General features: G+C 36.9%; 1 protein-coding gene across 3 annotated transcripts in view; it reads right to left on the bottom strand.

Annotated features, from left to right (window-relative positions):
* The window catches only part of MIB1 (MIB E3 ubiquitin protein ligase 1), an 81261-nt gene that overhangs the window by 44133 nt on the left and 19935 nt on the right, over positions 1-17193 (bottom strand). For all 3 annotated transcript variants that reach the window (XM_075023111.1, XM_075023112.1, XM_075023110.1), the window contains exons 5-11: positions 13554-13620; positions 9542-9746; positions 7767-7950; positions 7303-7447; positions 5998-6131; positions 4839-4946; positions 798-995 (exon numbers count right to left, since the gene is read on the bottom strand). In XM_075023111.1, coding sequence (XP_074879212.1) covers positions 798-995; positions 4839-4946; positions 5998-6131; positions 7303-7447; positions 7767-7950; positions 9542-9746; positions 13554-13620 — 1041 coding nt within the window. The remainder of the gene's footprint in view (positions 1-797; positions 996-4838; positions 4947-5997; positions 6132-7302; positions 7448-7766; positions 7951-9541; positions 9747-13553; positions 13621-17193) is intronic.

Here is a 17193-nt window from a genome sequence, read left to right as displayed (position 1 = left end):
AAAAATCACTGATCATTGACATGGCAAAACAAGGAGGTAAATGTGTTATTACTGTGTATCTTGATTTGCCCAGAACATTACAGCTTTTTCTTTCTGTTGCAAACCTCTTCAAACTTACCCATTCTGATTTGTTTTACTAATATACTGCATGTGGCTGCATTTAGCTCATGCAGAATGTGGATGACTGCTTATTTGATAGCATGCTTCTACCTTCTCAACAGGAGGTTGCACTCCTATGTCACAGCTTCCACCACATTCATTAAAGATAAAATTCCCTGTGAAATTATGGTACTGGAGGCCCTATGTACAAGGGCTTTTTAGATAAAAGGCTGAACATTTTTTTAAAAGAGAATCTGGCTAAATAGTTCATCAATGATAGGTCAATCCTGAAAAAGGTTTTCTTTCAGTGAAACACTCCACAGTATCATCAGCCAAAAAATGCAAAGCTGTGCCTTGCAGAAGGAGCCAACAGCTGTGGATTCGATAGAGGGGGAATTAATCTGGAAAGAAAATTAACAATTACAGATAACTACAGTCTGTGAAAATACCAATTAACATCAACTGGCTAGAATAAATCAGGTGCCTATCTAGCTGTCAAAAAAACGAATAGATTTAATAGCATTTTTATTACAGCTGATCACATGCTGAGGTAGAGGCTGGTACAGGTAACTTCACAAGGTCCATTCCCTTCAATCCTATTTTCCGTTAGTCTTCTATCACCTATACACAGCAACTACATACAGCAGATCATAAAATTCAGTAGTTAAAAAGTAAATATACATTATTGTCTACTTTACCTGGAGACTAGGATGGCAGCCAAAGTCCAGTAAAGTCTTTACAACTTGCAGATGACCTTTGTTGACAGCAATATGAAGTGGAGTCTGCCTGCGTTTGTTGCGAGCATTCAAATCTGCACTGCCTCGGTGCAAAACTTCTATCACAGCACCCTCATCACCGAAGGCTGCATGATGGACAGCCCTGTCTCCATCTTTGTCCTAAAGTAGAAACATTAATTTGACCCAGTATATTCCACATTTCCTTTGCATTTAAAGAAGATTAATTTAAACTGGACAATTGTGCATATCTGATTTCTCTTTAAAGATAAAGAAAAATTATACCATTCAAATATCTAATTAAAACAATTGCTCAAACCACAGCAATAGAGGATGAAGAGTCTGTTCATATATAAACATACATATTCTATGGCATATGATATTCTATACCATATACAACCATTGCCCTGAATTTTTGTGTGATGTGTTCATCAGAAACTCAAATAGATTCATTTGGGTTCTTACTACAAAACAACCACAGTCAAAAAGACCCCCCAAAAAACCCCCCACAAACAAAACCCAATCCCCAAACACATTATACTTGGTAACCCAGGGTAACCATTCCTGCAACCCAGGAAGTGTTACAGATTCCAAATCACGGTATAAGACAAGAGAATTGCCTTGTTCATACAATTAAGCTAGTATTTATTAGGTTTGATTACACGTGTCTTAGTTTTCAGTTTATAAACCTTTTCCAAAGGAAATTTTGGATTGATGCTGAAATTAATTAGAATTTCTGATTCTATGATGATAATTCACAGCATTAAAGCTCTTATTAACTTCAGTTTGTTTCAGTTTCATCCAAACTGAGAATTAAGGTATGAAAGTCATAAATTTGTCAGTTTGGGTTATTTTTAACATCCTTAAGAGTGGACTGTACTACATGAAACATTTTCAAATATTAATCAAGTGATTTCAACATTAATGACAGTATACAAAAGCTAAAAGTAAAATGGGAGGTGTGTATATATATAGATATATATCAGATTTCAATAAAATAATAACTTCCATAAGCTAGTTTCTAACTAAAATGTTGCGCACAGTGGAATATTACTATGTATTTATAGGATTTAATTTTGACAAAAGAGAGATACTGAAAACTATAAGGAGGAAAAAAATAATGACTGCTCAAGGGTGCACACGATGTCTCTCCTGGGTAAGCTTAATTTCTCTTATCAATTTGCTTCTCCTTCAGCAGTGTCTTTCAAAAGTTATTTTTATTATGTGTAACACATTTCTAATACATTTTACATCAATGCAGAAATTAATAGTTCTTAGAATAAATTGTATTTGCACAATTACAAGAGAACGAGACTAATTACAGCATTTTTTAAAAAAGATGTAAGAAGACTTATCTGCTAATTATCAAATATAACTTTTTTGAAATATGAATACGATTTTCAAGACAGTCAGTGCAGTAAACAGCAGCTTTTGAAAACAAGATATATTTATGCCTTCCAAATCAACTCATGCTATGAAATCATCTTCTAAGACAGCAGGATTGCTTCTCAGGCTCATCTAACACAAACAGCCAAAAGAAGCCAAAGCTTGCCCATTTGGAAGGGGAAAGGATCAGAAAGGGGAACTTCTCTGTATCTGTCATCTGGTTATAAAGATCATTAGGAGGTGAAACTTATCAAGAGCCTGACAGTAGTGTTAAACTGCTACAACATTTATATTTACAGAGCACTTTGTTTCACAGGTATGTAGTAATTTGTCTTTTCATATTTGCAGTCTGCAAAGTACACTGAGATACTTACTGATGAAACCCCATGTAATTTATTAAATATTTTACAGTTTTAACATATTCCAATTTTGAGATGCAAACCCCTGATTTTATAAAATCTTAATGTTTAGAATTCCTACTTTAATGAGAAGAGGTCCAAGAAAGCACGTGCTTTTTTTTTAGCTCAGCATCAAAACAAATAATCTCAGGAGCTGAATCCTGCTATTTTCTACACAAGAGCATATTAATATACCTAGGAAAAGCTAGCAACTAACTTGCATCTGTCCTAAGACTTATATTTAGATATAAATCTAAATATTAAAAGCACTATATTTCTATACATGTCAACAATATAATATTGTCAATACTGACAATATAATAACTGATACCCATTAATTTCTGCAGACTAGAAGGCTATGTATTTTTACTATGTAGTATCTACATCAGGCTTTCTGAACCCTATCAGTAACAAATTGTTTTCTGACTAAATGGAGGCCACTTGTACTCTACATAAAGCTGTGAGAGACATAAGCACAGAGGAGACAACAACGAGGCCATCCCCAGAAAATGTCATCATGAGTGTATATACTCTGCAGCAGTGACTGTAAATGTAAATATATCCAACTTAGCTATAAAGCAGGCAAAGTAAGGATTTTTATCCATTGCTTCCATGCCAAAGACCACAACAGTGAAGTAAACAGACTAAATTTTTGCTCTCTGCTTAATGGGATGGCTCTGCTGGGTCTTCATATCACTAATAGGCACCTGGCATTTTTTAAAGCCTGAAACATATAATGATTAATCTAATTGTATTATATTATTTAGTAATTATACTATCTATTGATTATAATTATATATTAATTATAATAACTAATGCAATTATATAATTAAATAGGATTACCATCTTCACTTAAGCAATTCAGTTACATGAAAAAGGCTTGAAAATTCAAATAAAATCCCTGAAATTTTTTTAATGCTAGTGTTACAATACTTCTGAAGCCTGAGCAAACATGAACTCTTAACCATTCTACTGCTAGCAGATTACCAGATGTATTATCTTGAAGCTGTTTAAGCAGAGCTTCTACTTCCCTCTCTAATGCTTCTAACCCTTCCTTATACCAGAGAAGAACATATCAGTCCACCACTTGATTAACACAGCAGCTTTGATCCCATAGTACAGATGAAAAGCAGCTTAGTCTAGTTTGTAACTGTATATGCTATGTACTGCAGTGAAAGCACTACTTCTAAAATGAAACTACTTCACAGAAATCAGACCACAGCAAGTATGTACTGCATCAAATCTAAGCCATCTTTACAATTGAGCAGAAAACCTTTACAAAGTAATGGTGTATCTGTGAATATAAAAACAATTTTAGTTCCAAGAATTACATCATTGCTTCATTAATGTTTTAACATATTATAACTTCCGTATATCAAATACAATATAAATCTAAATGTCCAAGCTTGTAAAGTTGCTTTTCCGTTATGCAAGTGATGACTGGGCACACTATTAACTTCTAAGCATTCTGTTAGGCTTTAATTTATATTCTTAAGAGAAATCTGACAGCTCCTTCTTGTGCTTCACAAAATGAACAAAGGCTGCAATATCAGTGCATTCTGTGTAAGTAAATAAGGCAAAATAAATTCAAAATGCAAATATCACAGTATGCTGATAGATAATTTTCTCACAAACAATAATTCTAAAAAACCTAAACAAAAGAACTCCTTCCATTTTGGATGAAGTTAAAAAAACCAACAAAAAACAAACCCACACCTGAAAAACTGGAAGCAGAGTTGGCATTCCATACCCAAAGATACTGTTATTACTTTCTGCTCAAATTTGCTTTAGTTAAGAATGGAGAACTGTCTCCCAACTGAACAATGTACACAAGAAGCACAGTAAGTATCTGAAGTTGGAGATGTAGCATCCAACAACATCTTTTTCTCCAAATGCCACAGGCAGCATGCTGGCCTATCGCATTCTACTGTTGAAATGAAGGAAATAAAGAAGGGGCTTCATCTGCTACAATCACAGACTAGCTTACACAGCTCTATTATATTAGCATTATATTTCACTTAATTACAGGTGCTAAAGAATTAGATATTGACCCTTTGTAATACTGTTAGCAGGAGGCAAATTTGGGAACATAATCATAGTAAGAAAAACAGTTTTTCACTTGCTCTGACATTTAAAAAGAAGTCAACTCCAATAAAATTGTTATTTAGCAAAGTTTAAAACTTGAGGAGACACAAAGTGTATTTTGAAATATTTAAGTTACCTCTGCTTCTACATCCACATTCTGTTTCAGAAGCAACTTCAAAATGTCGACATGGCCATTCTGACTAGCAGCTTGCATAGCTGTGTGTCCAGCACATTGTCCATTCACCTGGAAGTATATCAATACTTTGAGGTAAGTTGCAAGATACACACATAGCTATGAGGCACTTTAGCAGTATACATGCAAGTGTATTAGAAAACTTAAAGCAACAGCATGCATAAGAAAGCATCAAATGAACAATTTTTAGACAGCTGCCTTTCGAGCACATATAGATGATCTCCTATGTCTTCTCTATTTTATTTCTGGAACATTAACTAGATTGAAGGAAAGAAGCCAGAAATGGATTTATTTCAAACATTAAGACCCTAACGATAGTTGGATTATAAACTTTCATCTTTCAGCTACTGTAAAGGCAAGATTTTGAGAACAGGTCTCAGAATGAAACCAGCCCTCTGCTCTGCTGTATATTTAACTTCGTTTTCTAATTTATGGCAACAACAGGAGTCAGTCTGAACAAAATACCATGTTTTGTATAATCTTGAGCTACAAATCAATCCTCAGAACTGAAGGAGTTTAGTCTCTCATCTGCAAAAATTACTACTGCTGTAGTGAGAAAAACATCTGATTGTGATTTTAAAACATGTTCCCTGAACCAAGTCCTATAATTCTTAAGCATTTTCTTTTATACTTTTCAGTACTAGGTGATTAGACAAGTTGGTATAAGGCATCTGACAGAGAACAGATTAGATGATCTACCTCATGAGTTAAAAAAACAAAACCCACAACAACAGCAAAAAAAATCCCCCAAATCTACTCTCCTTCTTTCTATCCCCCTCAAAACAAAAGAAGTTGAGGACCCTTCACTAATTGTGAATGTTTGATTTGCTGCCCCGACTCTGGCAAACAGAGGCTGGAAGGTATTTTAATTCACGGCAGACAATAGAACACAAAATCTGTCTGGCAAAAAAGGGTGTAAAGCACTATTTTCACACACCCCCAACACATTTCATAGGACAACAAATGGGAGAAGAGACACTGGAACCAGCTGTACTACTTCTATGCAGACACACTACTGACTGGCAAGGAGTATCTAGGACAGCTTCACTTCCTTTAGTATTACAGGTTCCCAGAACAGGTCCTCCCCAAACAGAACACTCACATCTACATCTGGTCTCTTTAGCAAGTCTTCCACTTTAGCAACATCTCCATTGGCAGCAGCTTTAACCAATTCTTCATTGAGATCTCCAGATTCTTGGGTTTCAAATAATTTCTTCAATAGCTGGGACAATCTCTCTATAATTATTAAACAAAGGACAATTAAGATTACAATTCTAATCACAGAAGAACAGAAAAATAACAGCTAAATTTGTCATGTTTCTGAAGGCATGTACATAGTAATACACAAACCACCACAAAATGACAGCTCTAAGTTATTATTCAGTTCCGAGTAAGCACTGCACTCCAATACCCTTTAGACAGTTGAGATTGTCACATCAGACACTTCAAAAGCTGACTGAACCACAAGTAGCTTTGCCTACCACAAAATATAGAAGGGTGGGGACGAGGTAAAAACATGAATTTACATATTGATATAACAAGTCTAGTCTTCTAGCTTAACTTTAGGTATATCCTGCCCTCTGATTTGAAACACCAAGTCCTATTACTCTTATAGCTAATTTTAAGGCCACTGTGACTGTCTTTATTGCAGAAAATTCATTCTATTTATGCCTCCCTAGGAAAAAGTCTAGAAAACTATGTAGAAAGGTTTCTTGGCATTAAAGCAAATATGTGAAGAGAAAAAAACAACTAGCTGTGACCAAAAAAAGGAAAAAACATTTCAGTTTAATTGATCTGTGAAACAGTCAACAGAACATAAAACAACTGGATAGTCTTTCTGCCTCGTTATTAGATGAATGAGACCAGGTTCAACAGAACTGAAGTGTGATTACACAGACACCAAAAAAATCCCACTGTAATTAGTCAAAGGATGTCTGACTAGATTTTAAGACAAAAATTTTATGGAAAGAATATTATCCTGAGTAACCATTTGCAACAGATCCCTCGCTTATGCCTGCTATCCCACACCACCTATTAAACAAGGAGTCTGCTTGCTACAGCCAGGGACACTCTCTTCATGCCTTAGTCCCTATTCCTATCTAATGTCCCTTCCAACCATTTAAAGTCCTTAGAGCAGACCTCCAAAGACATCCCTGCACTGTGGCCAAACAGAAACCCAAATGCGATTTGGAGTTTTTACACCTTATCAAGATAACAACCAACATCTCCATACCAACTGCAAGCTTTTTCTTTTATCTTTCTCAAAAGGTATAACATCAGTTAGCCAAACCCCAAGCCTGAGTATTATTAACCTTGCATACAAACTATGTGCTAGTACTTATTAACCATTTTTTTATTAACACAAATACTTGACGTACATACATTACTGGTTATTCTTCAAACTTACCACCAGATGCATTACTTATAGCAGATCCCGCAGATGCCACCTTTGAGACAGCTGCTGGATTATACGTCCAAGATGTCCCACAAACCTCTACCTTTAAGTCGCTGTCTGAATAGATCTGCTGGACCCGACCAACTTTACCTAAAGTCTGCATTAAAGAAAACATCAAATGCAAGTAATACTAAAAATAAAATACTTAGAAATCTGAATGTTCTATAGTAAGTCACAAATTTTATCAAGTCCATTGTTTAATAGTACAGTCACTAATACCTTCAGCTAAGTTTCATCAGGCTAAGCAGATTACTAAATCTGAGCAAGTATTACACCACATTTGATGAAATACACTTTCTCTAACTTAGAAGAAAATCACTTTGACTCCCACAACCTCCAGATATTTATTACCAAGCATAACTAGAAATATTATACAAGTTTTACCATTTTATGAATCCAAATATACAACTACTTACCGGAAGCATTGCTTCAGCCCATTCTCCATGACCTCTCTGAAGAAGCTTGATTCGCTCTAAATCATAACATACTTGAACAAGGTCACCCACTTGAAATTGAGAGGTACCTCCTTCTGCACCTTGAGCAGCATCTCCACTTCGGACAACATTGGCTTTGGTGAGAACAGCTGGATTAAACGTCCACCTAGACAATTAATCATTTAAAGTAGATTCTAAACATGCAAAGCAAAATTAATGTTTAAAAATTATCTGTTGGACAAGATTCTGCTTGTACGCCTACAAACTGTCTGCAATTTGTTGTTAACCATTTTTTGTCCATAAACTTGTCTGTGGCTCTTTAGTTGAATATTTCCACAGTAATCTTCAGAGATGTAGATTTGTAAAAGCAATGAAGAAATATCCTGCCTAAGGGGAAGCAAGCTGACAGCAATATAATAGTCCTGAAAGTAGCTATACAGTTTGTTAATTTTTCCAGGGAGAGGAGGAGACAATCTGGTTGAAAAGGGGAAGAGCCAAGCTGTCTCACAAAGGATTGGACTGCCAGGAAAAAACATGGGAAGAACATGGAATTTTGTCCCCTCCCCCTCTAGGTCAAAGCTGCAACATTCAGTTATAAAATACTCTTCAATTAAATGGATGTCCTAGATACATCTCAATTTTTAACCAAACTATCCTAATTTATACTATAAATTTTACTGGTTTAGAGGCATTTAGCTGTTTTTATGCTGAGTTATATTTTAATATATAATATGGTGACCTCTCCTTTACCTGCCATTTGGTCTGGGGTTGATTTTCATTCAGCTACGTGATCTAGATGAGAAGCATCAGATAATCTCTATAAAGGGCAAAGGCAGGGAGGAAATCACAATACAGAGCAGCTCCTCTCACTGGCTCTACAGCCATGACTGTCAGAAGAAAAGCCACTTGCATCCCTTCAGCTTGTGTTAGCTGGGGAAACAGCTTTGTTTTGCACTACTTTGCAATATTAACAAACAATATATTGAGGGAAAGCCTGAATGAATAATGCACTGTTAATCTTTTCTGGACAAATTGAACAGGTCAGTCTCCAGATACAATTGAAATGATATTCCAGTCATCAGCTGCTTTTTAAAGATAAGCCCAATACTTAAGAGCAAGACAACACAAAACCATGTGGACATGTTAGCTCAGATGCAGCTGTAGAGCTGGGTTTGAATCGTGTTAGCATGGATGCAGCTTACCAAATTTCAAACCTAAACTGCTTGCAGGGAGCGGTTTTGGTAACAGCTTCCCTAACACTTCCCATTCTCGGTCCATATTTACATAAACTAACATTCCTTTGAATAATAGGACAGTAGATACACATCATGTCAAGGTCACTCTACATTAGACAAGATCCCCAACATAAAAAGTTTGTTACCTGTCCTCTTAACCTATTTTCCTGAAAACCTGCAATGCATTGCTATTACCATTCCTCTTGAAACCATGGGATACTTCGTAACTAAAAAAAAAATTACTGCTTAAACCACCACATTTTGGAAATAAGTAGTCCAGAAAGTCATTCCTTATTTTAGACTCAAATTTTCACCAAGTGAGAGAGGCAACAAACTTCCTTTTCCCACTAAAGCATCTTTAAAGGTAAGCCCTCACTACACATTGTAGAAGGAATATAAAAATTCTCACAGAAAACTTAACAGACACAAAAGGAGAACAGAAAGTTTCTGGTACCAAGTGATCACAAGTGCTGAAGGCAAAGGAAGTCTATGAGAATCAATGATGAAGGCTATATAACAAACCTGTTGCCGCTTGGATATTGTACTACAATGTCATGATCCTCGTCAATGCCACAAACTGTTCCAGTTGTTGTTAAAGTTTCAAACATGCCATCAGTCCATCCTCCATGACCATGCTGCAAAGACTGTACAATTTCCAAATCAAGGTCAATGTTTACAAGGTCACCTATTTGCAGCCCACCAGGGTTTCTGTTACCATTTTGCTCACCTGAAATGGAATAAGAAGAAAGTGTTTACATGACCACACTAATTTTCCACACAATTTAAAGAACAGAAGTTAATTTCTGAGAATCAATGACTGCAACTGTAGTGGCCAATAGGTAAAAGGGAGTGAACAGGTAAAAAAAAAACTCTGAACCTCTGGCTATGGAATTGTGTGTTTCTTGTTGAGTTTTCAAGGCAAATAGCAATGACACTGGCAAATGCTAAATACTTATGACAGGTTCCACTACGGGCTCTAACTGGGATGGTAACAGCTATCATATGGTGTTAGACATCTAGATACATAAAAGCTCTGATAATTTTGAGAGTCATACACAAAGTGCCATCTATCCACTCAGAGGCTGAAAGATAAGCAGACGGCCCACAGAAAGTGGCTTTGAATTGGGTCAGCACTTGAATGTGGAGAAAACACTAGCAAAAGAATACCTGCAAAATGATTTTCAGTGATGAAAATCTTTAACCTTTTAAGTAGGGAGATGACTACAAACAAAAAAACCCCAGCAAATTTAAAATTAAAACACTGTCCCTGGACAATGCCCGCTTTCTAAAGATGTGTCATAGCAAAAATTCATTAGCTGGAGGGAAACGGCATACATTCAAACACATCAAGCTGTGTTAACTGATAAGAGAACACACTTATGGACCTCCTCACTGCCAGAACAAGATGGTATCTTGTGCCATCCACAGAATGGTGAAGAGTACAACAACTGTAGAAGTCATGTAGGTTGAGTTCAATGGCAACATCAGTGGCAAAGGACAGGGTGAGCAGAGTTCCTTTAGTAATATGGCTGTCTCTAAGCAGGTGTGTGTGTTTGTTTTTCCTCTTCCAAGCAAGAGGTAATAATGGAGAAAGGGTCCTTGCACTGTAACAATAAGGAAGTACAAACAAATAGCCTGACACAGAGACAAAAATGTTATTTGGAGGGAGACTGATTCTAGAAATCCACACCAGATATTGGCAGCACTAGTTGCAGCACTAAAAGTCTCCATAAGACAGAACAGCAAAGAAGAGAATCTGATACTACCGAAGAGAAACTGCTGAGAAAGAAAACACAGCTATGAACAAATGCTTGTGTTCAATGGACTTTAACTTCTGTGACCACTCAGTGACTTCTTTCTGTCCTGGTCTTAGTTTAAAGAACATATAGATGGAACGGTATTTTAAGTGTGCACCCTTCACAGCAAAACACACATAACATGGAGAACAGCCACTTCTGCTGAGGACAAAGTTAACAATGAATTCTTCAGAAAAGCTACTGATATGGACCTCACCAGACAGAAAACTTAGACAGCAAACATCCCAGAGACAGCCCTGATGAGACAGGGAAGTCTAAGAAAGGAAGAGCTATAAACCAGAAAAGAATTATAGAAGCATTAGTTGGAAGAAAGGGTCTCTAGAGGTCATCTGGTCTGATATCCCACACAAAGCCAAACTAACAACCAGCTGATGTCAGCTGTGGCTTTGCTTATCTGAGTACTGAAAGCCCTCAAGGACTGAGGTTCCACAACCTCTTCAATAACTTTTTCCAGTACTGCAATATAGAGCTGTAGGTGTTAACAGAAAATTTCTTCAATATCTGATCTGAACCTCCTGAGTCACCTTAAGGCCACCATATTTGTTTTTATGACATTTGCCACTACTGAAATTTTGGTGCCATCACTTTCAATCACCCTTCAAGTGGTTGTAGGTGGCTAGTCAATTACCCATTAACCTCCTTCTTACCAGAATAAACAAGCCCAGCTCCTCCTCCTTGCAAATCACATCCTCTCAGTCTCTTAATCACTTTAGCAGGCCACCATCAGACCCTTTACATTTTCTCAAAACTGGGAGGGGAGGGAAGAGGAGATGGACAGACAGTGACACAAACAGGACATAGAATTCTAGGCACAACTTCATCACCATTGACAAAAGAGGGATAATAACTTTTCCTATTCTGTTGCCTACCATCCTCCTCATATACCCAACTATGAAATCTGCCTTATTTGCAATGACGCCACACTGCTGTCTCATTCAATTTGGCATTCAGTGTAACACCCAGGTCTTCCTCAGCAAGGATCCTCGCTCAGGCATTCACAATTCCGAGTCTGGGAATTCCTGGTACATGGGCTTATTTCAACCAGAGTACAAAACTGCACTTCTAGTTGAACTCCAGGAGGTCTCCATTCACCAAATTCTTCACTTCCTTGAGGCTCTTCTGAATAAAGCTCTACTTTCAACCACACCCCTTTGCCAACTTGCTATCACCTGCAAATTGCCTGGGATTGTATTCCATCTCATCATCAAGGTCACCAATGTGGTACTGAACAAAATCAGTCTCAGTATTTTGCCCCAACTGCATACTACTCCATTATTAATTAGGCCCCTGCTGGAGTATTATTCTCACTCTATTTCAAATATCACAAAGCTTCAAAAATAACTTTCTAGTTTTTAATGCAAGCATACATTTAAATTCACAGCATGAATGTATTTGTGAACTACGTTCAGAAGGCAAATAAAAGGGACAGATGTTATAACAAAGAGTAAGACTGAGAAAATGAAGCATAATGTGGCAAGAATGATGAACTGAGTTCATCACCATCCATTAAGAGCAACTTAATATAGTGGAAGGGGAAGAATTTAACAAAGAATAGTATCCTACTATCTTTAGTGATAAATATTCATGCATTTAAATATAATATCACCCTAAAAGCTACATGCAGAAAACAAAGACCTATGCTTTTAAAGCAAGAACCAAAATAAATAGAGGGCATGCGTAAGAACCTAAGCTTACCTCTGTAATAAAGAACCAGTAAGACCCTATTACTACTTTTCTATTTTTATTCATGTCAGACTAAAATGACAAAATTAATTTTAAGTACAGAAGCAAGATACAACGATCAGAGTGCCTTGGCTTTTTACTTTCAAACAATTCATTTACTTGACAATAAATAGCTAAGTGACTTCATGAACAACTGGGTTTTTTCTAAACAAAACAGACCTTTACTGTTTTCACCTTTTCACCAATGCTTTCAATAAAAGAATAGTGCTTGCAGGTCATACTTCAAGTACTTGTGCAAGGAATTAGATTAAGACTAGTAAACAGAATTCTCATCACTTTAGAAAAGCCAGTATTATCAGCTAAGGTTTTTTACGCATTTAAGTATAATAAGAAACTCAGAAGAAAAGCAAAATTTTCTGTAGTGTCCAGTTTTATGACCAGGTGTTTTCCCAAGGAAATACACATTAATAATTAAGAAAAAATTTGCCCATATTTCAAAAGCCAAAACACCTGGCAATTTTTTTTTATACTCTGCACATGTCTACAGCCCAGCTATGACACTAGAGGAATAAGTCAGTGTAATAGCTAATATGGAAAACCTCAACCAAGATTTCACAATATATGCTAGTATTAGTATAAAGTAACAGGTTAAGTTATATGTTCGAATGACTCCTGTTTATGGTCATGTACATGCTACTTCACTGAACATCTCTGAATATTTAAGACAGTCTTACAAGAATGCACAGCTATGTTTGGCTCTTTAGAAATACAGTACATAAGACATATGACTCAATTTACTGCTTAGTCAATACTTAACAGCTCCCTTGCCATTCACTTGGCACACTGATACCAAATACATTTAGAAAAGTGTTACAATTTATCATTAATGCATAAAAATGCTACCATAGAAATGCTAGCATTTACATTTCACTAGTAAGGACAGTCCTTTCAGATAAGGTTTAAAAAGGAAAGAGAAATCCAGACTAAGTATAATTAACACACATCAAGATAGATTTACTTTATCTTCAACTCACCTAACACAGGACAATGGTCCCTGTAGAAAGAGCCTCCTTTTGCATCTTGGACACATTTCAGGTCAGACTACGGAGAGAGATTGAGACAACTTTAGTCCTCACTCACTGAGTCTCCAGGTTAACATAAGTCAGTGAAACTAGAACTGAAATATACTCAATTAAGAAAGGCTGAAAATGATGCGTACAAAAAACATACCCCATGAGTTTATTACTGAAGTATATAATCTCAAATACTTTCCAATCTATCAGCCTTGACATTCTCAAGATTTTAATAACCTTTACCAATATAAAGGGCTATAAAGGATGAGACATTTTTAACTCAAGGAGAGGTATTAAAATAACACAAAGCTCCTTTGCATTGCTTTATAAAGTTATCCTTCCTTTTAAAAAAAGCCTGTGAACACAAGGAAACAAACAAAAAAATAAAACTGCAGACAGTGCTCGAGGCCACAGCCTTTCCTGTACAAATCACTTAATGCCTGCCAGTGCTGTTCCCTCTTCCCAACCCTTTTTGACAGATACATGTTTACCTTGGAGAAGAAAACCTGACATTCAAATTCTACAAAATGAAGAATTTCCAATTAAGAATATACAGAACACAAGGATATTACTTGTTTTAAAAAAACACTATGCTGAGCTAAACATGATCTTTTTAAACAGAAAAGTTCTAAAGCTCATCCTTCAGAAAAGACTTTGTTTCATATTATCCAAGAAACAGAAGTTTCGAGTGTGATAACCAACTCCTATTCATAAAGCCAGCGGAGTCCCTATAATTCTCCTCTCCTTTAGTTTTTTTTCCCCTGCATAACCCTTAAAGCCAAATGGCTACCATCTGCCATTGCTCCTTATGGAACAATTCCCACTAAACAAAGGACATTTTGTGTTCACGATGAGTTGGGAAGGAGATAGGAAACTGTTTGCAAAATGTGTCAGAATATTCTGTGGGATGAGGGAGGAAATAAAGGACAGGTGTTGGTTATGACATCATCAACCAGAACTAAAACAAATACTTTAACAATTAATTTTCCCAACCCCAGATTTATTGACAGAGTGTGCTCCTGCAAAAGGATTAAAATGAAAACTCTTTAAGTGTTCCAAATTATCAAGGCACTGATGAATGCAATACTACCCTCAGTGACCTGTAACTGCTAAGCAGCCAGAAACAATACAAAATTCAGCATATATCCTGATCTACGAACAATATACCACCACCTTTTCAAAAAGTGATGAAAACAGCCAGATGAAAATAATGAGATTTAGCCACTCTTCAAATCCTATGAGATATCAGAGTTTGCTCAGCCCAGCAGCAGCAGGCTGGCGACAAAATGCTGCCACCCGATGGGCAGGTGCTTGCTTTAATTCAGCCAGAGACAAAGGGGCTGTGCTGACCATCCCAGATGGCAAGCACATTCATTCCCCCAGACCAACAGAGATTTAATGTGCCCGGGAGCACTTGGTCTCACCCACTGAATGCAAACTCTTCGTGTTATGCAACAACCAGCTGTCTGCGCAGGAGTATACATACAAGAGCTGTTTTCACACTCTTCAGAGCATTAAGAATAGAGCGCAAGAGGGTCCTAAGTGGTTCTTCTCCCAGCCAGGCAAAATCTGGGTGAAAGATTCCTTGCGTTACAGCAAGTGTTAACATACAGAGCAGACTGATGGCGAAAAGCTAGCAGAAGAAATAAAATATTCAGTAAAAGGGTAATTACTATCTTGCAGCAGAAATTATTAGGAAGCAGGTTAAGATACCTTAAGTTTTATAGGGGAAAAAAACCAAAACAACAGAAACCTACAAATCTGCACTCGCTTTTTACTCTGCCTGTACTGTGCCCTGTGCATAGTTTATTTCTGGGTTATAATGATATGCTTGGTTGTAAAACTAAGTGGTAGCTTGATGTTCAACCTCAGCTTCATATCCATCTTCCTTTCACTTACATGATGAAGTCAATGTTAGATCGCTAAGGAGTAAAACAAGAGTCTGATCTAAGTATCACAGAAAAGCAAGGCAACATGATTATTTTCTTTACATAAGCCTTCACCAAAAAATTGAAGACCCAAAACACACAGAAAGATGAGGCACTGACAGGACAAACCTAACTCGTATATATTGTATATACAGCAAAGAGTTTCTTCAGCAACTTTGCAAACAGCAATACTAAGAAAAGTAACATCAACATGATAAGGGCCTGCAAATATCTTAAAAAACATAGCCAAACCCAAAAAAGATCCTGGAATTTTACGATAGGAAACTGTACTTAGTTGTACTTCGGTACCACAAAAGCTGGGTAAGTTAAGCAACTATAATTCTACGTCTAGCACTCAGCTACTATAGTTATCATAAAAGGAAAACAAGCTTTCTTCTGCCCAAGTAGTTTAAGTAAAAAATCAGGGGTGGTGTTAAGCTCCTGGTCATCCTCCCCTGGAGACTGGGTGGCAAGAGGCCCCTCTAGAGAGGATGGAGCACAAATACACCCGAAGCCCAGCCACACCAGGCTGACAGTGCATTGCTGCTGGCAGCTCTGCTGTACCACACTTCAGAGAACCCTACCAGGATTTTTACAAGTTCTATGAGTCTCCCTGGGTCTTGTAAATGGATTGAAATAGCAGATTGTTTGGAAATGAGACATACAAGTGCAAAAAGGACTGTACCAAAACACAAGGAACATTAAAACACAAGTTTCAGACTCACGGTGACACCATGTGCAGAAAAAGAAGTAACAACTGTGAGGCTAGGTGTAAATACATGGTAGAGACAAACATGCAAAGATGAAAACAAAACATCAGCTTTTATACACTAACTTGATGGACAAATCATTCAATGAACCCTGAATAGGATTCTTTCAAGAAACAGAAAAACAAGCTACAGATTTTGTGGAATTTATCTATAGTTAGAGAAGAGGTGGAAGCCCCAGTTAAGCAGGAAATTATTATAATGAAAACTGAAGGAGCACGAGCACAAAACCTTGCACAACAGGACTTTCAGAACAGTAGTAACAGCTAATACACATGAGCAGTGGGGTTTTTTGCCTACAGTGAAGAACTTTGGTCTTCTAACATCTACCTTCTGACTTGCTGAAAACCTCTGCATTCCAGCTGTATAAGACTGGATTACATAAAGGTCAAGATCTGCTCAGCCAAATGGGAAATACAGAAAACATAACTGTTTACTTTGACTTACCATCCAATTATACCATTGAAAAAACAGCAGCAGTTTTGTCATCATAACTTCAGAGAATGAAAAAACATACATTACAGCAATGTTAGCAGTGTTGGCAGATTGGTCTAAAAGCACCATCATCCCTGACCTTGAAGAGAAAAACCATACCGAAGGAGCAGCTGCCTACTGGAATAGCTATTAAGTTACTCCTATCAATATGGAATGCCATTCATCAAAATCAGCGAAGGGAGTCTACAGACTTGATAAGAAAACTAGGTGTGTTGCTAAGAAAAAGAAGAATGTTTGATCCAGATGCACTGAAATAACATCCAACACTAGCAGCAAATACCAGGAGAGAAATTAATACTGATCTTACAGATGCATGAGCAGGAATGGTGCCACAGCTGCAGGTATTTGAGGTACCAATGGATACCCCCTTTAAAAGTCATTTTAAGTCTTTAAACTCACAACAGGGCAAAT

This window comes from Buteo buteo, chromosome 3 (assembly GCF_964188355.1).
Source record: "Buteo buteo chromosome 3, bButBut1.hap1.1, whole genome shotgun sequence".
In the NCBI taxonomy this organism is placed as follows: domain Eukaryota; kingdom Metazoa; phylum Chordata; class Aves; order Accipitriformes; family Accipitridae; genus Buteo; species Buteo buteo.
This window is presented reverse-complemented; position numbering and strand designations above follow the sequence as displayed.